This window comes from Patiria miniata, unplaced genomic scaffold, assembly GCF_015706575.1.
Source record: "Patiria miniata isolate m_02_andy unplaced genomic scaffold, ASM1570657v1 HiC_scaffold_28, whole genome shotgun sequence".
In the NCBI taxonomy this organism is placed as follows: Eukaryota; Metazoa; Echinodermata; class Asteroidea; order Valvatida; family Asterinidae; genus Patiria; species Patiria miniata.
Window position 1 is genome coordinate 2,723,668 of NW_024037067.1, and position 27,284 is coordinate 2,750,951.

General features: G+C 38.8%; 2 protein-coding genes across 2 annotated transcripts in view; both read right to left on the reverse strand.

The window, feature by feature from the left end:
* Window positions 1-201: 201 nt before the first annotated feature.
* LOC119734709 (histone-lysine N-methyltransferase 2C-like) lies at window positions 202-22,631 on the reverse strand. The gene is made up of 6 exons (XM_038208249.1): window positions 22,412-22,631; window positions 15,215-15,408; window positions 5,542-8,966; window positions 4,826-4,919; window positions 3,073-3,122; window positions 202-1,647 (listed from the first exon to the last, which is right to left on the reverse strand). Exons 3-6 carry the CDS (start codon window positions 8,896-8,898, stop codon window positions 1,615-1,617), a joined length of 3,534 nt encoding a protein of 1,177 aa, XP_038064177.1. The 5' UTR covers window positions 8,899-8,966; window positions 15,215-15,408; window positions 22,412-22,631; the 3' UTR covers window positions 202-1,614.
* A 1,030-nt stretch (window positions 22,632-23,661) lies between these two features.
* Window positions 23,662-27,284, reverse strand: part of LOC119734749 (myosin-10-like) — a 47,422-nt gene continuing 43,799 nt past the window's right edge. Inside the window, 1 exon segment of the mRNA XM_038208294.1 lies at window positions 23,662-26,527. Within this exon segment, the coding sequence (XP_038064222.1) occupies window positions 26,410-26,527 (118 nt within the window). The 3' untranslated portion in view covers window positions 23,662-26,409.

Sequence of the window (27,284 nt, forward strand, 5' to 3'; positions counted from 1 at the left end):
GTAGTGTATCGTAAATTGTATGAAAACGACAGGAAACATGTATCATACTCCGTCGTGTCCGATGTAAACAATCAGGTTTTTTTGTTTTTTTCGGGAATGGAAGAAGACATTAGGTTGGTTTCCTTTCAACCAGATGTTTGAAATAGGGTAAGTAAACAATCAAAAACATGAAATTGTCGGGGATTTCAGGACGCAGTGCCCCTTTAAATTGTGAAATGGATTGAATATTATCGCTCGGTAAAATATGGCCTTTCCATAATGTACCGGTAAACTCATTCCATCTTATGAATTGTTAACTCCTTTAACATGTCATCTGAAGTTAGGTTAGGTGCAGACTTCTAGTTTCATTGTGGCTGGCTGAACTACTTTCCATTTGATATGTTAATCAACATGTACATGTAATTTTGTCCATCCAAAAGAAACTGCTGGCCAAAATCATCCACTATAACCTAAAAGACGGCATCTGTATTATACATCAGTGAATTGGTTTCAGTTTGGCATACACAGATAATGAATTTGTGAATGTTGATGTTCCATCACAATATACACATTTAATTACGTCCATTATGTTAAGATATAAACACACTTCTTCAAAAAGGGGATAGCCAGTTTGGATCCAAAATTGGATGTTTAAGCCATGTGTCCACTGGGTATGTCTTGTTTCTACGGTATTACTTTTCTTTGTAATTTCTGATGGGAAGACTTCCAATAATATTTTTACAAAAATGGAAGAGAATGTGGCTATAACCCAAAAACAGGATAACAAAAGGAAAGCTTATTTTATAAGTTTCTTTTATGAGGTGAGTAAAGACAGATTTTTTGTGATAGTAAAAAAAAGACTTCCTTTCTAAATAATGATTATATTTCTTTCTTTTGAATTTTTGAATCAAAAACAGTTTCCAGAACTTCTGAGCCTATTTTTAAAGATTAAAATTACCCCAATGAATTTTCAGACATTCAGCTCTGATTAAAATGGTCCCGCTATTTTCAATGCTTGGTACGAGCTGGCTTTTTATTCTTTGATTTGCAACAAACTCATTCTGCAAATAATCACTCATCACGCACTCAAGCAGAAACAAACTGAGGAATAATAACGGTTCTGTGGTAAAAGTGTCCACAGAATTCAAGCACAGTCAGACACATCTGTGCTAGAACTTGTTCAATGCTACTACATGTATCTCACTCTACCAAATGTGTACTGCAACAAACTAAATACAAAGTAATCACACTTCTATGATCTCCACGAATGAAACATAAATAGTTTTTTTTTATGAAATCACCATTTGTGATTGATAATTTTCTATGGTAGAACAATTATTTTACAAATTGTTTATGAACAAGGCTTTCAAAAATTTTCAAAACAACCAATCCCCAGATTGGTTTCTGCACGAAACGCCTTGAAATCTTCACACAGGTTCACCGGAGCAAAGTAGAACATATACAGCAATGATATTACCATACAATTACGGTAGCTAACTACATATAAAGCATGATGTCACCATACTACCAGTTCAAAGGTCACCTGACGTCAGAGGTCATGCTACCTGGCACTCCATGAAACAGGATGCAGAAACGCTGTGTAAAGATCAAGCTTTGATGCTACTCCTCTGGGTATCATGTCAAATCTTTCATTTTTACAACTTTGTCCTGATGACAAAGAAAAAGAATTTTGATTTCAGAATGTTTCAATGAAATGGAAAGAATTACTGTGAAAAAAATGAATCTTATTAACTGATCACATCAAAGGAAATTTCAGCGTTTGTAGGAGTTGGATTATCATCTATTCTGATGTTCAGCTACATGTAACTAAAAATACTTGAACATAGATTCTAGAACAGAAAATTCAGAAGACTGTCTTGATGTGTTTGTGATGCAACTTTATAATTATTGCACTCATGTCTGGCCAGTTTTTGATTTTCAATTTTTCATTTTCATGTTTCAGGAATTTACCTTCCCTCTCCCAGTGACCATATGGAGACCAATACCCCTATCCGTCAAAATCTATCAGGTGACAGGTTTGAACAGTTCTGTAATTTGGGCTCATATTGGTACAATTGACAGGCTGTGGTATTTTTCCCCAATTTTCACTCGGGAGGTAACACACCGAGTATACAGTGTTTATACGTTGAGGGAACATTAACAGAGTTGTAACGAGTCACTGATTTTTGTGACTCAAGTCGAGTCGAGTCATTTTAAAGAAGTGACTTGAGTCAAGTTGAGTCATTAGGTCAAGAAGGTCGAGTCGAGTCGAGTCGAGTCACAGTGTGTAGTCGAGTCAAGTCGAGTCGAGTCAAGTATTTAGCTCGAGTCAATTCGAGTCACAAATATTTGAACACTATGCAATAAATAAACTCAAGAGAGAAAGTCATTTTTTATTTTTTTAAATTTTACACTCGGCCCACGACATGTGGTGAAACCACATTCGACTCTTAATGAAAATAAAAAGAGGGGTGCCAGCTGATCGCCATTCAACTAATGGGAACACCGATCAAACCGCGTCTGTATATGTATACATTATTCGCTAACATTCTAACGTGACGTGAACAAAAAAACGGCACTGGCGTAAGCCATTTCAAAAAAAAAATTCTGCAAAGTTTTGCTTTTATTTTTGGGACTCGAGTCTTATTAGCCTTCCTCAAGTCGAGTCGAGTCATTCTGATGAGGGACTCGAGTCGAGTAATTTTCCCCTAAGGACTCGAGTCGACTCGAGCAACCAAAAATTGTGACTCGAGTCGGCAAGTCATTGACTCGAGTCATTACAACTCTGGGGAACAAAAATCCATCTTATGAATAGTGTGGTAGTTGTGTCAATTGAGGGTACCATGCCTTGACTGACATTGATAGATGTGATGGGTCAGCAATGGTGAGTGCCTGTCCATGATGGATTTAGTTTAGTAACAGTTAATGCACAGAAGGTTTGCTCATGCATACCCCAGCAAAACAAAGGCATTGCCCTCTAAGATGGCTGCTTCACAAGTGGTAGCAGTATTCAAGGTCTCCCTGTCGACAATCCCCTTCCAACAGGTTTTGACAGTTACGTGGTTTAATTCATAATTCAATGATTATGTTTACCTTGTGTTGAGGGCAGATCATGGAGTAATTGTCCACTTGTAGTTGACACTCTGCAAGGACAGAAGAAACGTTCACATAAAAAAACCAGAAAATCAAACAAATTGTCTCAAACACTTAATAAATACCTACCGTACATGTATGCTTAACCCTATCTTTGAAATTTAATTGATTAGTAGATGTCTACTACTGTTTCGCAACTTTTATGCAACGGACACAAAATTTGCAAGTGACTACTATTGATATCATTCCGAGAATGAGGTAATTACAACAGGTACATTACATGTATATCACAGAAAAAGAAACATTGAGGTATCTGCTCACAAAAATGTACCAGAAAGAGTAATTTACTGATTCTATAATCATTTTCCAAATCTACACGTACCTCAAAAAATTAAACATTTAGGACTGCCATATTAAATTAACTGCCTCATAAGAACACTTGTTAATTACAAATCAGAAGTATAACATAAAAACTCTCTAAAATCATGAATCTTGTGTTTGTTTAAACACAAGACAAAGTGATTAAGGAATTCCAGTTAGTAACAGGAAACAGCAGTGTCCCCTTTCTCTCTCTCTCTAGGAATAACTGTACTACATGTAGTCTACGTCAACTGCAGTCTATAAACAGACCGGCAGCATTACACATGTAACCACACAAGAAATGCGGAGACTAGTCAACACACTGGCAAATGTCTGGCTAATTCTGGCACAGTGTCAAGCTAAGAAAGGCCACATGAACATACATGTAGGGGCATTATACTAGTAGGTTCGGAAAACTGCAAATATTATGCAAAGGGTATTTTTTAGACTGAGTGCACATGAAATCTGTCTCATCACATTTTATATGTTGAGCCATGCATACTAATTATGTTGACTTCAGGGGACCAGGTAAAGACGTCCCACAACGTCCCAAGATGGCAGTATCTGGGTCAACATATTCAGTTTAGATCACTTACACAGGCAAGAGACACACACATGGCAAGGGACACACTGTACATTATGACATCCTGAAGGAATTCAGCAAACCCCCCCCCCCCCCACCTTGTCAGTCAGTTCCTTCCTACCCTACTCTGGACCCTTCTATGACCCCTCGCTTTCCTGCCTGGCATGAAGCCAAAACTATGTCACTCTGTGCAGTCAAATGCAGCGAGCGTTCCACAGGCCACAAAGCAAAACCAAGTAACTCTATCCATTTGGTTTTTACTTTTTTATTTATGCTGGAATTTCCAGTACAAGCAGACATGATCCTGAGTAACATTATACAGTTGTATGCAAGCAAAATGCTTTGGGAAGTCATAGGTTTTGTAAGCTTGGAAAAGAAAAAATGTCATGAACTTGCAAAACAAGTTTATTTAAACCAGTACCTATGCAAGTGAAAACTCTGCACTTCATACGTAGCATTACACTCGACAAATACATGTACGCGTGTATTATGATGAAGTACAAACAGAAGGATTATAACGCTAACATGTGGGTCGTTCCATACATTTGGGGTCCAATTTCTTTTGTGTCCCTGTTCGACAGATATAATTTTATTTTATTTCTGCCCACGTTCTTTAATGCCTTCCATCTCCAAAGGTGATTATGTACATGTAAAGCAAAGTACATGTCAAACAAATAAAAATATAGTTTGAAATCAGTTTGAATGATACTTGCTTGGGAAATTACACAGGTCAGGTTTAACAGGGACACCAACAAATGTCATACTCTTGGACCCCACATTTATTGACTGACCCATTATGCAAGTACTCACCAGCTTGAACAGCACAGACGTAGTGATAAGTCTTCTTGCAACCTTTACTCATACAACCGAGTGAAGCACCTTTATCTTTACACTCAAAGCACGCCTGAGGAGGGAACAATGATGACACGGAGGATACATAAGGCAATGTACATATAAATGTACAATATATATAAAGGAAACACACAATACATAACAAGTGGAAAGAGGGCAGGCAAGATATGGATGAGAATTCAAATGATTACAAGTAGTATACAGTATATTACAGTATCAGATATATTTTGTACATTTACAGGTCATGTACAAATGTATCGCTGCAAGTCATTCCTGGTGGGAAAATCGAAGCACTTATTACATGTACAATACAACAAAAATTGAACATAAGGGGCTATTAAAACAATCCATTTCAATCATCTAGTCAAGAAAACCTGATTTTGAACATGTGTGATATTGGTTTGAAACAGCTGGCAGTTTTGTCAAAAATTTAGCTGTTTTTTTAAATTTAATTCAATAACTTGTTTACAATAATTTGGAAATGTTTCTGATAAGGGGTGAGGTTCCCTGTAAAGGTCTAGATGGTTTTCACTGAACAAAAACAAATGGGAAGATAATGTGTTGCATCATAATTTGTCCTCACTTGACTCTCTAAAGTAGCATCATCATCACTTGCAAATGCAGTGCTTTTGAAATACGCCAAGCAAAAAAACAAACATCTGGTCTTTACTCACCACTGTTTGTGTAGCTTTGATTGATTCAGCTAGTCCATACAGAGTTCCTCCAACAACATATACACCATGGGTCCATATAACACAATCCTCATGAACCCAATACTCATTAGGATCACATGGTCCCCTGTCTTCAACTTCACTTGATTTCCTCCTTCGATTACCCCCACGATGGCTGGTTACCTTGGAGATCTCATAAGTCATTCTCTTTGGTGTCTTGGACACTCGACCTGATGACGTAGTTGCCTCTTCCAAGAACATGAAATATTCTGCCTCATCTGAGTATTTGCGTTGACGCTGTGCTGAGGTTGTTCTTGATGCTTTCCCTTTGGACGACACCTTAGATGTCCTGGCAGCTTTAGGGATGGGTGAGACTTTGGCTTTTAATTTGCCCTTTTGGTTTGTCCTGACATGTTGTTGTTGCTTCTTGCTGGCTGCAGCAGCAACAACACTTTTAGTTTTTTCATGAGTACTTTGTGGACTGAGAATAGGAATCTGGTATCCAGGAGGGTAATATGGACCATACAGATCTCCTAAGGAGTCATAGTTAGCAGGTTTGCCACACAGTGCACATAGCCATGGTCCCGTTGGATTATTAACAGTCAGAGATTGTTTAGTAGCAGGTCCTAGAGGAGCTCGACTCACGCTCTGAATGTTTTTGTTGGAGGTCTTGTCATGCTTTGACCCACGTTTTTTACTTGGTACCGAAGCACTTGTTGCCAATGCATCTGGATTGTTCACAATCTTACTAGAGACAGGATTGTCACGGGTACCAGTTATTCTTAGTATGGGACCACGAGCTCGGGCATGCTGTGGAACCGGAGAATCTGAACTTCTGCCTTTCACAGATGACTTGAGGTGTTTGAATTTTCCAAGTTCATCTTTGACTTCCAAACTCATGTCAAAATTCTTCTTGACGGGTTTCTTTCTGGGTTTTGTGGTGTCACCTTCTTTTCTTGGTTTGTTTTTACTGCCTGGTGGTCTACCTCGCCTTTTAGTAGGAGTAGGGGTTGATGGATCATCAGATATAGCTTGGCCTGTTGGGGTACTGGGAGGAGCCTTTTGTGAATGAGGCGCGACAGGCTTCTCAGGAGTTGTACGTTGGCTTGAAGGAGTGGTCATTGGATTCTGGAAGGTTGGTGTAATGCTTCTAGGTGGTGCAATGGTCTCTGTTGTTGAGGTCTGTGGATTAGCACCTTGATCTTCTTTAACAACATTGGTTGGAGGAAGTTCCTCGGAACTTGTCTGCTTCTCTTCTTTTGGCTTTGGGGGATCGGTCACAGACAAGGGAAGCAGAGGACTGGGTAATACAATGGCATTACCCTGCTTGTCTACACTAGTCCTTTTTTTCTTTCCACTGTAAGTTTTTAGTACTTTGCGGGGATTACCATCAGAGAAATCTTCCTTGGCCTTTCTTGCCGGGGACTTGGAACCTCTTGGACTGTTAGGACCACACTGGTTTATCTCTTTACCGCTGTTAGGTGGGGTGTATGTTAGTGGGTAGGCCGTAACACACTGCCCACCATTTCTAGGATAGCTGTTGAAGGAGTTGTGGTAGACGTCATTTTGCGTCTCAGAGAATTTACGCTTGAGCTGGTTGTTTACATTCATTGAGTTCTTGTCAACCTGGGAGATGTCATTGGCAACTTTGAAGCTCTGTGGTGACTGGGTCCTTCTTGTGTCTGAATCCAATGAACTATTCATGGCTATTTTCTGTGTGATTGCATTTTCAGTGGGACCATTAAGATTATCAAAGGAGGTGTCTTTGTTGCTATTACTTCCTCTTTGTGACTTAGGGGACTTTGTTGGTTGTCTCGGCAATGGACTTCTCTCTCTGACATCACCGTTAGTCTTAGGACCCTTGGGACTGGCATCTATGAAACTTCTGTCAGTTCTTGGTGATTTGCTGTTGGGTCTTGGGCTTCCATTTCCCTGATTACACCTGTTGTTTTCCTGAACAATGATATGTTGCTTAGCACTTGATATATCTGGCTGTCTTTCTGCAGACTTAACGCTCCCTGTATGAATCACACAAGAAGGTGGTTGTTGTTCTCCATTTGTTTTCTTTGTGGTTTCTGAATTGTTGTCAACTTTGGCTACATCCTTGGATTCATTCTCACCATTTTCTTCACTGTTTTCTTTATCGTTTGGTGTTAAAATCCCCTGGGTAGCAGACTCGCCAAGAAATGCAACCATCTCTTCTAGTTTGGGCAAATGTCCACTGCTACACCTGTCTTCTTTCTTCTTTGGGTAAGGGCTCTCTGGTGACTTTGGATTACTCGATGAGTGAGTTTTATTTTGAGTGTCATTCCTCGAGTGAACAAGTTCTACATATGGAGTTCCAGTAGAGTTGTGGTCACCATTGTCAACAGGTCTGACTTTGGGGGACACAAGAGGGTGTCCAGACTGAGTAACAGCGGCTGGGGTCTGAAATGCTGCCACAGGGGATTTGATAGGTCTGGGCACATTGACCGGACTTGGATTGGACGGAGTATTAAATGGACCTGGTGAAGCTGTTGCTAGATTATGTGGGCTGTTCACAACACCAGGTGATCGTAGGCTACTGGGAGAGGGTAAAGGAGATGTGTGCTGGCTTACTGGGGATGTACTAAATGGAAAGTGGGTGTTACCCCGCCCACCTTGAGAGGAACCGGGACTATGAGAGTACATACTCTGTCCTTGCATTCCAACAGGCGAGGGTACTGTGACACCGGTGCCTCTGTTGAAGACTGAGTTCTGGCCAGTCGGACTAACCATATTCATGTGAGGACTCTGGCTTGTTTGTCGGTGATACTGGGAAGGGTTGGCTCCAAACCCACTATCAATAGGTGACATAGCATGGCTACGGACCGGGTAGATCTGAGAGGCACGAGGACTATGTCCAGGACTGAATGGGCTTGGGTATTGTCCTGCACCATATCCTGTACGAGTTCCATCAGGGGAAGTATACCCCATAGGTTGACCGTACGGACCAGCAACGTTCTGCATCGGTGAACGGTACTCAGGAGGTTGTGGCATAAACATATCATCCTCTGTTAATGCTCGCATCATAGGGCCCATTTCAGTCCCTCCTCCTTGGCCATATCCAGGGCTGGTCAACCCAAACTGTGGCCCTCCAATCTTAGGCCCATCTAGTCCTCTAGGGGGATAGTTCTGACTGGGTTCAATCAGGGCAGGCAGGGGTGTTGGGTAGATAGGAGTTGTGGTACCAGTCCGTTGAGAACTATAGTATGGATCACCCATCTTCTGTGGATAGCCACTGAAGTCTTGCTCCCGACCGTAAGGTTGTTGGACGTGTGGGTAAGTCTGGGAGTACGGTTGTGATGAAATGTGGTTGGTGCCTGACGGTGGAGGCTCCATTCTCTCTCTCTCTCTCTCCAGATGACTTCTAGTTCAGCTCTCACATCTCATCATAAGGCTGAATGAACCTGTACAAACAATTATTCAAAAAAAACAATTAGGTACTGGTATGTGTCCTATTAAGAATACCTGTTACAGTAACATTAACATACACAATTCCAAAACTGCATCTCGATTTCCGACACAGATCATGAACTGCTGTCTGTATGAATAAAAAACTCAACACATTCAAGCCAACATTCATGTACAATAATTTACAACTTGTCAGGTAGGAGCAATCTAAGGTATGTGGATAGAGACTGCATTATATCAGGCTAGACAGGTCCTACACATGTCAAAGAACTCTACATACAATATTTCAGCAATCTGATATTCCTAACAATTTGTGTCAGCAAGATCATCCTCTTTGGCAGACAAATGCAATGTGTGTGTACAAGGTACATGTACGGTACATGTAGTCGTATCCTCGTCCCCAGGGCTCACTTTATTTTCAACCTCGTTTCCAATAATAAGCCCTGGATAGGAAACTTTCTTCCTGTATCCTGAAATCGATACCGCAATTAGCAAGTAATGGATTTATATAGTGTACCAGTACTCGGTGTTGTTTTTTCCAACAACTATGTGTTTTCATGTTCATTTTAATTATTACATGTACACGTATACCTTCCCAAAAATAATCATTTCCTTTGGGGAAAAAATTGCATTTACGTAACTCACGTCGTGACATTTTTACCCCAGACAACTCATACAAACAAACGTTAACGGTGAGAGAGCAAGTATAGTGGTGGGCCCACACTGCTCGACACCCTGGGGACTAGATGTTGCAACTATCCAAAGCTTGGGTAGATATTCATGTACCCATGTACACACTGTTTGAAGGTCATGAATACAATGTACAAGAAATAAGGTACATGTACATGTACATGTACATGGACATACACTGTACAAAATGTGTTGCATATGTACAATGTACACATGTACATGTACATTTTTGTATAGTGTACAAAAAAAATGTACGTGTACATGTATGCTACATGTACATCTACTGGTACTGTACCGTATAGTTAGCAACAAAGAGCAAATCCTTAGTCCAGAATTAATTAAATCACCTATCAATCATATCCACAATCCATGTCCAATATGACTAATGACCAACAACCAATGAAATGAATACATTTTTTCTTCTTAAGTCAACACTGTAATATCAAAGTACAGAACACGACAAAAGGTTTCTGCCAACACAAGAGCCCATGGCCATAAGGCCAGTGTGTTTATGAATGAACTGGAAATACACGTATAGCATATCAAAGGTCTTTGTGTGTAAAGTGTAAGTGTGCAGACTAAATAAACCTTTGGTGACATAAACAATTAAAGGTGCAGATTTTCTCTATATATTGTACATATTTCTGAAAAAAATTGGTACATGTAAATCAGCAATTGAAGTACATGTATATGTGTACGTTTGATTGGAAATAACTTTGAATAGGGGTTAACAAAAATTGAAAAAGATGATTAACACAACAGAAACTCAATGCCCTTAAAAATGTAAAAAGTACATGTACCGTACATTGTATCTGAATTTTACTATAAAAATTCCTCAAGTTCTTTTTCTCACCCTGAATATTTTTTTTTTACATTTGTTTACACATGCCTCCCAATTATTCTCTCTTTTCTTCTTCTTTTTTTTTTTTACCAGTAGGTCACAGTGATGCGGTTCACTTTACATAGATCTGACCAAAAAAGGGAGGAAACGGATGCATCTGGTTTCAAGACGATAAAAGAAAGAACCAGAAGGATGACATAGGTACTCCAGTACAAACACACATAAAAAAATGAAGCCTACATGTATGTTTAAAATGACGTTGTTAAAGGCTTGGTTTTTTCAGCTTGAGTATCCACAGTAAACAAATTACAAGACAATTCAATTAACCAATCCTTGGAAGAAACTGTACTTAATTAGTTTACAGCCTCTAGTCAAACAATTGGTCCTCTTTAAGTACAAATGTACATTGTACAGTCTTGTTCATCCCATTTATTGCTTGATCATATTACAAATTACAATTACTCTTGGATCACAAAATACAGCCCTTCACACTAAACAAATCTTGGGCTTGATGCAGGATTGAAAACATGCATTGTTTCACACTTTGGAAATGTTCAACCCTGGGCCAAGCCTGCGTCAATCTTGAGATTGATTTCGCCCCAGTCTGCTCCAGACCAGGGTGGAGAGTTTTGACTCGGGTTGAAAGTCTCGTTAGGGTCCAAAATAGCAGTAAGTGAGCGGAATAAGCCCGGTTTGCACGAAACAAGTTTGAAACGATGAGGGGTTGATATGTAAATCAATCTCTGATTTTATGAAGATGACCTGATATAACCTGACCTGACCAGTGTGCAATAGACATAGAGAGACTGCAGTGCAGACATCATAGGTCCCATCCAATCCCAGCTTAGAGGCAGGCTGGTTTATGGTACTATACAAGTATGTAGGGCAGGAAATCTATTGCCCATGATAGGACTTGACTCATACACGTACAATACAGTCAAGCAATACGTACCTGGTACATGTACATGTACATGGTCTCTTTTCCTAGGCTGAACTATTGAACTTGACAATAAAACAACGTACCGGTACATGTGTGTATGAAGCTGAATAATGAAAAATAAACAGTATACAAATGTAAAACTTGCATTCCATGGAGCCTTTTCACCTGCGCATGTTTGTTTGCTGCGATTTATTTTACAAAATGTAGTTCTGACTGCAAAAGCCATGTAACAGGTATGATGTTGGACGGATCATTCATGGATGTTCCTTGAATTCAAAATTTTGCAAAACATTTTGCAATTTATTTGAAAAAGATGATAACATGCACGCTTAGTTTCTACTTGATAGAAGTGTCAAACAATATCAATCTGGTTTGAAGACGTTCACATACATGTACATCATACATGTTAATAAACGTATTTGTAATTTATGGACAAGTGTCTTTGAGTTTGACTTGTCATACACATGTAACAGTGAATCTCAAGGAAAATCAGTGTTGTAGTACCGTACAGTGTACATGTACACTAAAAGTACAACACATGCACAGCTATCAATAACTACCAGTATACATGTACTCTACACTCTATTACTGTACTACAAAGACAATTTCTTGACATTCGCAATGTGCTAGACGTGCAGCCTTTTATGCAAAACCACATCTGCTACCCAGACTTCTCTCCAGTCTAGTACCTTATCACACTTTGCAATGTCTCACAGTGAAGGTACACAGGCATACACCGACTGTCCTTCAAACTCCCCTTCCCTTAGCATTTCAATAACAGACTGATTATTCGAGTAGTCTCATTTATTATGCGCCTGAGCAATTACTACAGGAAGCACAGAGTAGCAAGGAAACAAGCAGACCTGCTGCAGCAGCAGAAACAGCCCACAATCTCTCTACTAATGCAAGAGACACAGATGGTGAATAAATACCAAACATGTTGACAGGAATCACAAATTACAATGTATGTGACGTTGCAATTACAAAGTGGAAATGGAAAATTATTTTCAAAGTAACATCACATTTTATCAACCCTTTCCCCAACATTTAAATTTCTTTATGAAATTTTAATCCAAAATGTGTATTGGATTCAATAAAATACAATCAAAATATTGTTTTGTGATTACTCCTATAATTGCAATCACAACTTAATGAGTTTAGACAAATTGCAAAACTCTACCGGTAGTTAATAGCATTATAACTGAACCATTTTATTTTCTTGGAATGGCAGTCGTTGAAATGAAATATCTGATTGAAAAAAGGAAAATTTAAGAACAAAGTGTAAGAACTCAATGCAGTCACATAAAGCCAAAAAGTTGTGCGGAACACTCAGATAATATAAATTCAAGTTATCAAGTAAATTTCATTACATTTGATGATGTGAACAAAATGTTCACTATGTGTAATTTTGATTAAAAAGAAATGCACATTTTTTAAACTGTGAATGTTTTGTCTGTACAATATCCGCATGTACCGGTACATATTTCATGGCCTGAAAAAACCCACAGATACATAGGTGTACCGTACTGCATGCATTGTATTGCAGACTATCAAGTGACTGGAATACCAGTATTTTGATAATGGCCGAGTTCTATCAATACTAAAGTCCATGCTCTGTGCACCGTTTTCAACTGTACCTGTATTAATAAATGTGGGACAGCTTTACACTCTGTGTACACAGATTGTAAAGAGGTACAGTGGTACATTGTACATGTACATGTGCACAGTTTTTAATTAAAATCATAAACCATACAATGCATGGGCAGTAACTGAAGGATGAATTTGTTTTTCAACAGAAACACAGGATATACTTACTAGCAAAGCACATTTTACAGTAAAAGAAAAATCAAAATGTGTGTTTCGAGTTTCATAATCATATTTTCAGCCAAATGAACATTATTGGAAAATACCGGTAGTTGCGGATAAGGCAATTACAATAATTTCTACAAAATTGAAAAGACTTGTAGGATTTGTTCTTAACCCTAGACTTAGTTCCACTTTAGTAGAAGACGATGTCCGTCAAAATCCATTACTAGTAATATTTTGTCTGAAATATTGCAACGGAGTGGTTTCAATTTCGATCTTAAAACTAAAAACAAACACCATTTTGCATCATTCTGAATGTTAACTTTCACCATAAATACACGTGCAAGTACATACATGTATGTAGATAGAAATAATAAAAAGTATTAAAATTCACATAAAAATGCTTGGATTTCATACACATGTTGTGTGTAAAGGATCTGGAAAGCATGTGTGTGCCGCAGTTTCCATGATGCATACTTTAAAATGCATATTAATTTAGTATAAGAAGACAGGTTTTACATGTGTGCAAAGTTTTCCAGCATCTTAGAAATGACACAAATTTAGGCAACAAAAGAAGGAAAGTGAACCAAATTCAAGGATACCGGAAATGCACGTTGTCAGGATACAGCTTCCTGGCACTGAATAATACCCAATTTCCTCTCAAGGACTGCTGAGATGACCCCTTAGTGTGTTTTCAAGGAGATCCCTGAATGCATATTTCCTTGGGCCAGTTCAGTGCACGTGTTGTTGTTAGCCAGGCCCGGACCATACTCAGCAAAGGACAATTTACAACACATGCACTTGCTGTTCTCACAGCATGCATGATTTATACTTGCATCCATTCACTCCTAATGCCAATGGGATAACAACAAATATGACTGACTCTCCTCAACCAAAATATCAGATTTTCTCCCTTATTTCAACATCCTGATTTCACTTAAATATGGTAAAACTCAATTTTGTGCATGGAACCAGCAGTAACAATAATCTCAAACATTTAATGTATGTACATACATGTACATGTACAGGTTTGCTGTACATTAAGGAATATGAAATGTATCCTACATGTACATGCACCCGAATAAATTGGGTAAGTTAAACACAAAACATCCATGCATGTATGTAGCGCAAAATATAAACAACAATGCAGTGCATATTATGTACAATATTGTGCAGCGCAGGGATGTACATGTACTTGGCCATTCCGCATAAAGGCCTAGAAGGTCAGGCCATAAGCCATGCATACCAAACTGGCTGCTCCTCAGCACCACATGGTAGACTTCAATAATAACACCTCCGTACCCCCCCCCCTAAAAAAGGACTACATGTAGTATGAAAGGCAGACTGGTGCATTTTGTATGGACTGACTCATCAGCCTTTTGCAATGGATTGAATTCAGACACAGCATCTACGATTGGATCTGTAGATGTCAATGAATGCAAACACTATTTCACGAGTAATTGGGGCGTGTTTGTAGATTTAATATTCCTTACAAACATGAACAAACATCCACATGTGCAAAGTTACCGGTAACTGATAAAGCACACATACTGACATGACATAATTTACTGCACATTACTGCTAGACAACATGTACATGTACATGTATGTCAACATGTGAATGTGCATGTTGAACACTAAACATTTTTAGTTTTACTTTTTCATAACATTTTCAAGAAATGAAGTTGAACACACACATCATCACACTATTCCTTCTACTACTAGTACGGAGTTCTAGTCTTTAAACAAAATTTAACCTCAATACGCAAAATTTTATGTATAAAATAATGCAACAAAACAAACCTTTCTTGAGTATTATCCAAGCACAAACATGCAAAACGAAATAATACTTGTAAAAGGCAAACATTTAAAGGCAAAATAAAATAAGTAAACCAACCATGGCCATAGCATTATACTCCCCTATTCTACTAGGTGTCAAATACCATGCATTGAAGTAATGTCACTTACTCTTATGGGTTGAATTTCCAGCATGTCCCCGGAGTGTGATTATTATTATTTAGGCCAGATCATTTAAGCGTGTAGGGGTGTTTCCAGCTCCAGAGCATGTGAGAGATTATGACAATCTTGTTCTAACTCCCCTCAGATGACTCACAATGGTTGGACCTGTTCTGGCTGGGTTTATCTGGTGATGGAGTCTGGATCTGTGCAGAAGGTGAAAAATCGAAGCAATGGTTATGAAATAAAATACAGTGGCCTTAGAATACTGCCATGGACCAAAATAACATTCACATACCGGTACATGTATACATTGTACCTGACATAAATGGAAACCTAAAATACAACATCACATGTATGTACATGTACATGTACTGTATTACATATTTGACAATAACCTTTGGACGTATTGTGATGGAAACTGATTCCGTTTCATTCCATTTCACGTCTCTCAGCTCCAATTTCTGTACTATGTATTCAAAATGTGGAATTTCAAGGGATATTTTTTCTTCAACATAGGAGTAAAATATCCAGATGGCATTGATGTTTCCCTTTATCAATACAATTTAAACTGAATAATGCACATGTTCCCTTGTAGAAATTACATCAGATCTTGGTGTTTTTAAAAAGGAAACACAAGACATACCCGGTACTGTACCGGACATGTATGCATAGATGTAACCGTCTAGCTACGTACACATAACATCCGATATGATAATAAATTCCATTATACCAGTGAATCACGACACTAGCCCAGTAATCCTATGCTACGTCTCCAAGAATTCATCATAATTTTGTTTCTCTTTTTTTTTGGCCATCTCTGTGTTTCCAGTGCAACCACACTCCATCCCATTCCCGGACCTTCTGCACTGGGATTAGCACACCTTGTTACTATAGCAACTTGGGGAAACCCGAGTCGCGCTTGGCCTCTTCTTAATCAGCGTGTACATGTATGCTGTCCACGGTCCTCCAGCAAGCCTATTCACAAGACTCAAGCTCTGTGCATTATGCGAGTGACATGTAATATTCATAACAAGTCATCAGCTCAAAAAGAAAACGGGTATTGGGCAATTTCTGACCATACATGTATAGGGATGAGATTGTGGTTACATGAATGCCCTGCAGGCACTGCTTCTCCTGCGATGCAATTTGACCCATAAACACTGACTGTATGGCAAAGAAATCTACATAGCACACATGTACACATGCACATCCTGTGCAGGTCATAGTGTAATGGTACATGAACATGTACAGTACATTTCTTTACTTGCACCACAATTTACTTTTCTTGTACTGATTGGGAGATTTTTTTAACATAAAGAAATCACAAAATTGAAAGATGACAGTATACAGTACACTGCCCGTTCGTGCTATGCAGAAATTATCCAGACAGGGTAGCAGGGGGTGATAATGGGGATGAAAACCAACATTTTGGAATATGATTGCGTCCACTTCAGAGGTGATGCATTGGGTCATTTGGGGGATGTAGTTTGCATAGGAAGTGGGTATCTACGGTACATGTAGCATGAAAATACCTCCACCCGGCCCAAAAATCAAAATCTGCACTTGTGCACACAGTGGACGGTCAGTATTATTGTGATATGCCTTTTTTTGCCCATTTTAATCGACTTGGTATAGTTTACATGTATATTGAACACACCACTGAAGTCAGTGATACTTTCATAGATGAGCACATACCGGTAACTGACAATTTATTATTAAGAACATTATTAATGCACTAATATCACTAAATATCACAGACAGTCGGGGGCATAGATACATTATGAGTATAAAATCTTTTATATAAAACTGATATAAGGGTCTTTCCAGACACACAGTAACAAAAGTGCGACATTTAGAGGGAACCACGGGCAGTCGGGCAGAAGTCGATATACATAGTGTATGAAGTAATCTGTCATGTTTTCTCTCTTTCTTTGCCCACCAACAAGTTCGATACATTTCTCAGGTTTCCAGAAATTACAGAGGATTATCTTCAAGAAAACATGGGCAGGCATTTCATTTTAAGTGTTGGGAAGCAGTACATGAAATTATCCCAAATTTCTTCCAAGTAAAGCTATCAATTGAGGGCTTGCAACTGGCCATTCTTACGTCTCTACCTGTAGGTATTTTCAAACTACTGGGTGTACCGCGTACACATCTTCAAGTCTTCATCTTCATAAGAGGTACAGGAATTTGTCACAAATTTGTGTCCTTGTTATAAACATGTATCAAGTCGCATCCTGCTTTCATAAATACTAAACAGGTTGCTTTAGTGTTGAATGATACCGATTCTACATTGAACAAGTAATATGGAACAAGGGCTGGATTAATCATTACAAAAATGTATAGTATGATTCAAGAATGTCGGCCAATGTCCGTCATTTCATCTTACAGATGGCCTAGGAATTTCCTGCATATCCAGTGAATCAGCGTACTTATTTATCAGTAAAATCAAAAATATGACAGGAATGTCTAAAAAAACAAAAAAATGAGCAACAAACATGCTTTGAAAACCACCTCCCATGTCTCACCATTGAAGGGCTTCAATCGCTTCTCAAAAGTGTGGGGGGGGGGGGGCCTACCGGTACCTTGATTTAAGCACTAATGCGAACGCGAAGCCTTAACGGCGTTGGGTCCGGGAACTTTTTGGATTCTAGACGCTCTGTGGTGCGATCTGAGGCAATTTTTGACCACTTAAACCAATTTTGTTAGCAAAAGATCATCTTTTAAACATTATTTGTTCGACTTTGGAGTCACTGAAACAGCTATTCTGAGCTTATGTGTGCTACAACTTTTATTTGGGGACCTTTTTTTTGTACCGGTAATTAATTTCCAACACTGGCATGTATGTCATAGATATTAAAGGGCGGGTTTTTAAAATTTGTTAGGGAAATTTGAGGGTAAAATGACGATGACAACAACAAAACCCAACACCATCAAACTTTGCTTTCAGAATTCACCGACATAAATTATGCAAATAAGCCAACTGGTGAACAGCGCCACTCATTATGTGACGTCACAATCGCGTGGCAGAAACCAATACATCGATAAGGCCAACAAAAAAAAGTCTTCGGTTTCTGGTATGGAGCTTGCCCCAAAAGTGGTGCGGCGATGCGGATTTTTTATATTTTTTTAACTTTTTTCTTCAAATGTCGGCCGAATGGCCAATGACTGCAAATGGTGCCCGACTAAATTTAATGCAAAATATATGGGAGCCCAGAGAGGCCACATAAAGCTTATACTCGATCGTAACCCCATCTAAAAACAAGTTAAAATTGTGCAGCAGCAGGATTCCAGTCAAACCAGTGAGTTGGGTGGTTTTGAGATATCATCTTACATTGAAAAAAAAAAACTTCTTAATTTTGCTGACGCGCATGGCTACGGTGACGCGCGCGTATACCAGAAACCGGAGCCTTTTGGGGGGGGGGGGACCCCTAAGGGATTCCCCCAGATCTGAAGCTTCTCATTGGTTAAAAACAGTCACATGTTAAAAACAGTCACATGATGCACTACGACATCATTTTCCAATTCTCTATAATCAATAGTACGGTTTAATAGTTTACTGCATTGAAATTGGTCACCTCTATACCACGTTATCGGCACTTCATCGCACACTTGTAAGCTTTTCCATGATTCTGTGCCAAAGTGCCGTGTTTTTATAGTGAGTGTTATGTTTGTCTTTCTTCAATTGGTGTACCTTTTAAGAATTTATTCATGAAATGCACTCTTTTTTGTGGGTGAAGTTGAAAGTCTTAGCAAAGATTTGCTGCAAAGGTTGACAACATGCACTTCCATATACACCCCTGCATGACCGATATGCAAGAATATACGGTCGTAAAACCAAAGTGAATGACTGCAAATTCACAGGTACGCGCATGACGTGTGTGCGGGGGCCAACGCTCACGACTTTGACCCAAGCAGTTGACCTCGCCATTGTGCATGCTCACAACACGATCGAAATATGCTACACGCTCAGTAGGCGATGTTTGTTAGTGCTCAACTTGAAAATAAAAATGGCGATCACCGCGCGATGTATAGTGAGCGCACAAGTCGTGCATAGCGCATTGTCGTGGAAAGCAGTCGTAGAAAGCAAGACAATGACTGCCTTCAACGACAACGCACCAGACAAAAACTGAATCCACTAGCGATGCCTGAAAGCGGTATGGTACCCACATACATCGCACAAATTTGTTTCGATAATCATCACGTGATGCATTTCATTTGCATAATTAGCCAAACAAGATGGACGACAGCCCTTTGAACAGGACGCTTTTTATGGACAAGCCGCCAAAATCGTCAAATTTTTTCACATTTTGGTTTTTTTTGTTCTGTTTCAAGTCGATCATTAGCTTCATGAATGACTGCTGAATGGTGTGAGGTATGTATTTGGGGTGGGATAATAGAGGTGAAAAAGGACAATTTTGGAGAGGCCATTCAGGAAGGGTCTCTTAAGACCACACTCCAGCGTTACATGTGAATTCCTGATGAGCATGTGTTAGCTGGAGTTACTCAAGCTACAACCGGCCAATAAACCGCATAGGAAAATCGTAATTTCTACCCCAAGAAATTGTTCAAAATTTCCCAAAAAGGTGTCATTACATTAACCCTTACCCTACTTGACCCTCCAACGCATGCCAATTGTGCCTCAAAAAAATCTCCTATGTTTTTTGCATGGCCCTCCAATATCTGCCATGTCATTTCAAGGGTAACTGGACAGGCACTCCAATACATGCCACAGAGAACAATGAGAGTCCTCTGATAACAAAGTGAGTGCCCCCAGCTGGTCAGTATCAGGCACCCTCCAGGGCCTCCAACTCCTGCCAATTGGAGCCTTCACTGCTACATCAAAGTATCCTCCAATAAACTGCAGCTGGAGGGCATTGGCATAACCAACTGACATGCAGTTAACTACCCTCAGAGAGTAAGGGTTAAGAGAAGTCTGCTTTAGGTTGACAGTGTAATTTTTTATTAATAAAAAAAAGTTTTGGTTAAAATTTGATCGAAACAATACAGGGGCCCTACACTACACAATCGCCCAGTAAATTGGCAACAAACTAGATCTGTGAACGTGGCGTTGTATGTACAATGTATGTACAACGCCACACTCTGGTATCATTTTGAACCCAGCGAAATCGATCCGCATCATTTCGTATGCAGGTTGAGAACTTACCTAGAAATCATTTTGTGCCTTCACGCGTGTTCAGGAAGTGTTATTTCGAAGAAATTGCCAAAAATGAAGACCCATACGAACGGAAATACAATTTTAACATTTACTGGACAAGTACTCAGGGTCAATTGCATGCAAAATTATCGGAGCCCTCCGAGCTACCCGTCTGCTTCTTGTGACGCATACGATTATGGCTGTCGCTTGGACAGATTGACGGCTGTTTTATGTCACATCCCAGATCCTGTGGGGAGGATGGCTACTACATCTTTTTTTTGTCCACAAGAAGACCTCTGGATTGTCTTTGTGCTTATTGTGGCAAACTTAATTGATATCCCATTTCACCAACAAGATCAGCAAGGATCTTTTCCATGCCTGGGCTTTCCATTTGTTTTTCTTCTGATTTTAGTGGCAGGTGTAAGCTACGTAGAGCATGAAGAGCAAGTGTTCAATTTTGCCAATGTATTAAACGGCACAAGCTGGTGAAAGGTGTAATGACTGCATTTTCAACTTAATTATTATAAAATTTGGATAATAAAGTGAAAAAGACAAGAATATTCTTATATGATGAATTCAATTTATATGAAGCCAGATCCACCTGTTTGTGTTATAATATTTTTTTTTATTGCATACATTAGTGACAAGAAGTAAGATGTAAATTTGCTGTGTATTTTTGCTTGTTTGTATGCAGGTCATTGTTATTTGTTCAGAAAATAAAAAATAAGATTTCCTCTTATTTTCGCGTCGCGGCGAGCAGTAGTGCGCCCGCGTGCTGTGAGAGAGGAAAGGACTGGAAACTTGTCTAAAACGATGTCTTTAGCTGCAACAGAAAACAGCCATCGAATCATGATGGTATTTATGATGCGCATGAGTGAGTTGGGGAATGTCCAACCTCGTCTCCAATTCCTGCTTCCTATTGGAAACGAGTAAGCATTAGGAACGAGGTTGGTGTGAGTCCAGTAAATCGCAAGAATCAGGACATGGTTGCGGGACGTTGAGATCTTGCCAATTCTTGAGCCAGATTTTACGTCAAATTTCGTTCAATTACTTCAATGCGCATTCTTATGATAGCGCAAATCAAAAGAAAGCGCACAACATCTCCAGGGCAGGGCTACAACATGTGAATGAATATGACTTACATGTATGAGCATGTCAGCTGGAGTTGTTGTGCGCTTTCTTGTCAAATTGATCCTTGCGCAATCTACAAAAAAAAAAAATCTTCCAGAATGAGCGCACATTCTTAAGAATGTGCAACAAGAGAAGCGATCTTTTCGATGCTGAGAACCAGCTGCACTTGGCGAGTCTAGCTGCATCCTCGTTCACTGATTAATTCTTGGGCCATACTTAAATAATTATACCATGGCAATGCAAATTCACTAGGGAAAAGATATAACAATGTAAAGTAGAGAAGTATTGTGCGTATCGGGGAAATAATAAGGGAATAGTTTGGTGGAAAGAATTCTGATAATAAAAACATATAATAAACGTGTTCCTCAGCATGCGTACATGTATGGTGAGGGACTTGTAACTTGTCTAGACTAAACAAAGCACCTCCCAGACTTGTTCTAGTCCTCAGTTATAATATTACAAACCTTCCCATGGGGGACAATAATCACAGCTTTTACTGAATTCAAATTATCGTAGTTCAACAGGTACAGAAGCATAGATCATTTTCTTTTCTCGTCATATGATTATTTCCCCTTTAGGCCTAATCCTTTAATTCGTTAAATTTAACATAGGCACAAAATGCCGTGCAGTTGTTAAGATTGCGTAAAATTCATAAATTGCACAAGTAGGCCTAATATTCCCACACAATCTTAAGAATGAGCGCTCATTCTTCAGATTGCGTCCTCATTCTTAAGAATGCTCACTCGTTTTTAAGAATGCGCGCTCATTCTTAAGATTGCGCAAATTGCAAGAAAGCGCACAACAGAGTTACTCAAGCTAGACATGCTGGCTGCTGCAGTGCTGGTAGTGCAGTGGTAGTGCTGGAGCAATGGGTTTTGGAATCAATATTAAGAAGTTCAGATGGTTAATTCACTTACCAAAATGTTTCAAGCGTTTGAACACAAACTCCTTGGGGACGATATTACATTGTTGATCAACTGTTCACCACTTCTCACCACAAAACTGCATCCAAACAATGCAAGAATTCTGGTAAAATGTCTTCAAACTACCGTCACAATGGGCAATTTACACGAACTATCCAGCACTATGTTAATTGCGAGGTGTTGTCCGTGTAGTCTGTTGAATGAGCACCAAGCTTTACGTGCGCAAAAATATTGATAGAAGAGGCTGTGACCAGACCACAGAAGACCCAATCTGATAATTTAATGGACCGTCACAAGTACCCCCTCAACGGTCAGAAATAGCACAAGTAAGATCACTTTAATTTGGCTGTAATTGTAAATGCGTATTTTCTCTTTTTGCTTTTTAATGTTAAACAAAGAGATGCATTTTGTTTTCCGTTTTGTATTTTGCTGTAAAAAAAACCCCAGATTTTTGCTTTCCCAAAAGAAACTGAGTTTTGTAGTTTTTGGCGCTTGTTGTCCAAAAGAAAAATGGGTTTCGTTCCTCTTTTCGTTTGGCGGACAAAACTATATAGGGAAACCATTCGCTCGCAGGGCGGGGGGGGGGGGGGGGTACGAGCGAATGGAATGTACAGCGGCGGCGGAATTCCGATTTTCAGACTTGGTGGGGAGATCACTAAAAGGGGCACTTGCACATCCATTCTGAAAGGTCGACACGTTTATTTCCACCGGACACTTGGCCTACATAACATCAAAAGGTTGGGGGGGGGGGGATGGGCTGGTACCATCTTCCAAAATTGGGGCCCTCTTCAAATCCGGCTAATATGCAAACTAGTACGCATTATCCCCTAACTAATCCCCTACCCCCCCCCCCCCCCCCCTCCTTTGTGTTGGTCATTGGTTACCAGAATCCAGGGGTGTGTGTGTTAGGTAACAATAGTCTAGGGTGTATATAGGATAAAGGGAGATGGGGGGGGGGGGGGATACCCCTTCGCCTCATAACGTGCTGGCCTATCATGACCCCCGCAAATACTAGTCTCGGTAGTGGCTGCAGCCACTTCCCATATAGACTGTGCCCTCCCCCCCCCCCCCCCAAAAAAAACCCCACCAAAGTATGGAAATGACATTGGGGATAGGGAACCACACTACTTCCAATAGACTCCCATTGCTAAGATGGCCAATACGCAAAAGGTCTAAGTTTCCGAGAACACCAGTAAATCTCCAAATGACATTCACATATTAAAATTACTTTACAGAGACAATGATTATCAATACAGAGTTATTTATTAAATTTGCAAGGTTTTCAAAGATTAATAGCTTGAATTTTTTTTATGAGCTTGACAATTATTTTATAATAGTATTAATAAGCATACAAGGGATATACAAGTCTACTCATTTGTTTCTTATTAAAAAAAGTCCTACATATCCCAAGTTTTACGCAAGTCTTTCTATCCTAACAGTTTAGAATTTCATTACTTCAAGATTACTGCATTAAAGTTTGGGTTAGTCTTATAATTTGCTGTGTATCTCATAAACACTAAATTTTGGGATGATGCGTTAACATTTGATTGATGCCTGGGTCATCAAACTTGTGTATGAACATTAAACTGCATTTTATAGTTAGCCGCATTTAAACAAGTTTCCAACATAATGGCTGCCAGGCTACCAAGCATCTGAAGTATCAAAAACCACCACCAAGGCACTATATATAACATACAATACACGTCTACGATTGCTGGACTAACTCCAACAGAAGTATAAAATAAACCAAACTGCTGCTGTTAACTTATAAAAGCACATTAATCTAAGAATCAATTCAAAATGTAAATAAGCAAAAATATGCATTTAATCCGTAATCCTGTTTGCTCTAAGTAAAATTACTTATTTCCAAAAGCAAACCTCAGCTTAGCGAGCAACATATTATTAACATACCAGGGAAATAGTACTTCATTAAAATTAATGCATGCCCCAAATATTCTGTGTCCCCTCATGGAATTGGCATCTCCAAGATCACTCATAAGATTGAAATTAAAAGAATAAAACCTACACAACGTAAATGTTAGTCTTGGGTCATTACTGGTTAACCATGTGTACAGCTTTAGAAAGTACACCATGACCTGATATAATAGAAATACACAGGGAAGTGTAAGGACTTTAACAGTTTGTTCTGTTAGCATTTATCCAATTTTCCTAAGCAGAAATCTGGCTTCATTTACAGCAAATCTCATTGCTTAATCCATTTCATTATGTACAAGCAAAAAAAAAAACCCAAAAAGACGATTCTCTACGTCACTTTAAAGTGACAAAATGTAGTTTTGACATACAAAAAAAAGGGAATCAAAACCAAAAAAATCTTCTAGACTATCACCAAAAACCAAAGGTCTTTTATCAGCAAAACTTGGAAATCTACATCTTTTTTTTTTTCTGGAATGCATTAAACGATTTCAATCTTTAATTTGTCAAAGAGCCGAAAGAGAAAATTGTTGAGAGCTATAAACCTCAAATAAACCCCAGTATCCAGAAACATCCCACACGTGAGTTATTTATTCTTTTATCTGGAATTTAGCACAGTAAGTTCCTTATTCTACCCTAATTAAATGCCTTTCCACAAGCAAACACATTCCAATCATTTATACATTGGCTGGAATTTGCAGGTTTAACAGATTAGCTTGTCTGCCCTTATTCAGCACAAAGTAACAAAATACCCATTATCAATCAGTAATGTCATTTTCTTTCATAAAGCTTACAAAACAATTTCAAGCAAATCCAAAATTTTTGCAAACTTTCTGACAGGCAAAACTGCAGAGTAAAGTTGACTTTTCTATGAGGAATAAAATACACACTAAATACCGCTCCATTGTATCTAAATGTCTAAGTATTAGTATAACAACTTATTGGATAACAAAATAGCATAGGGGTTATCTTTTGCATACAGAAAAATAAAGTCAAAAGAAATGGGTTATATTACTATCGCTGATGAAAAACTGTTTTATTCTATCATTAAACTAAATATATAAACTGTCCTTACTTGTTTGGTTCAATATAAAAATCAATGCTTACTTTTTTTAATTAAAGTATCAGAAACGTTTATTGCAAACTTGACCTTGTGGAACATTTTATTTTCAGACCACATGAGGTTTAGTTCTATTCTACAGCACAGAGGTCAATATTAAAGCTCATATTAGCTACAACCTTTTTTTCACTTTTTGGATTAATCTCGTATTATTTTCAGTTGAAATGCCACGGTCACTTCTTCAACTGTTCAAACACATCAATTATGAACCGAATTCTAGTGGAAGCAGACTTTTAATATACAAAATGCAATTGTCTGTTCTTGATAAAGAGAAAAAAGTTGAATTTGTCTAATTTAGCAACATTTTAGCATTTACATTTTTGGGTTTGATTTCATATTTGAGGTTGATAGTTTGAATTCAAATCTAACGATCAGGCAATCATCTACAGTACTCAAATGTCTGAAACATCAAACGTATCCCCAACCCAGCATAACTGTGTGACTGAAAATTGATGAGTGCAGCAGAAATCAATCCTAATTGCCACAAAGAAACTCAGACAAAAAAACCTTTACACCCTGCTAAATGGAAGTGCATGAAATTCTAGTTTGCAAACCATAACTGGTTAATGTAACAAAAAAAATATGATTTGGTTCAAGATCTACTAGTGCCATGAAAATAATCAAAAACCTACAATTAATACTAGAGGGGAAAAACCTGAAATTAAATGAAAACTCACTAAGCTGTGTAAAAGTCTATGCTATACACAAGAATAATTATATCAAGTTAAAAAAAAAAACCAGCTTTTCAAATTACCACTGCCCTTTCCTTAACCTTTGTTGAAACTTGTTTTGTACTCTCAAGATTGGTTTATTTTCTAGGAGCCATCTTATGTTATGCAAAATGCTTGCAGGATATATCATACATGCACCACTGTGCATGGAAAGCGCCCTCTACCTGACAGAAATGGAAGAACAAATTGTGCATGTGTTTGTTGTTCATTTACTCCACACCATCGCCAGCCCCATCAGGCAAATCATCGGCAGAGCTGGTGCTTTCAACTGGAGCGTTTCGTCGCCCCCCATAACGACTTGGACGAGAGGATCCACCACCACCACTCCTTTAAAAGAAACAGACGATTTGCCATAAATGGAAATTCATCAATGGACTGAATCACGTCTTGAGCTACAACTGTTCCTATTAAACATGGCCCATGTTTTTGTTAAATGTAGAGCATGGATTTTCTCATCATCACTGTTCAAATCTGAAGAAGGGTGCTTAACAACCAACCTGATGAATTTGCAGCTTAGTGAATGCTCTATATTCTGAGAAAGCAATATTTTAGAATCTCGATTTTAAATCAAACGTTGCCCAGTAATGTTTTGAATTGCACCAGAAATCAGCATCCGGGACACATTCTCATTCAGCCGATTGCAGCTATGCGATGTCACGCACTGAACCAACGAATTATGGCAACAGCGCACCATTCATACCCATTCATAGCAGAACTAAAAACAAACTACTAGCTGAAATTTCCAAAAATGCGTCTTTAGACCCATCTTTGGAAATGACCTTTTATTGTTTCTTTCAACATGACAGCATGCCAGAAAGAACAATTTCACAGGGACTTTAGTGCCATTATTATCTTGAAATCGTCCAAAAAATGAACTTCTGTTCCTCATGAATTATGAAACTATTTGACATCCCTTTTGGTTAATTTAATTGAAAAGTGCACTTCTTTAAACATTTAAATATTTTCCATGCTTTTTCCGGACAACTGAGGGAACTGTTGCTGTGATGTCATTTCAGGAAGACACTGCTCAGTTTTGGGGTTTTCTGTTCAAATTGTGGACCCACAAATTCGCTCATTGAAAACA

Coding starts and splice junctions, on each gene's coding strand:
- LOC119734709 (XM_038208249.1), bottom strand. CDS start 8,898: ATGGAGCCTCCACCGTCAGGCACCAACCACATTTCATCACAACCGTAC. Junction 3,123..4,825: donor CGTCTGTGCTGTTCAAGCTG/GTGAGTACTTGC, acceptor CTGTCCTTGCAG/AGTGTCAACTACAAGTGGAC. Junction 1,648..3,072: donor TGATCTGCCCTCAACACAAG/GTAAACATAATC, acceptor CTTTGTCATCAG/GACAAAGTTGTAAAAATGAA.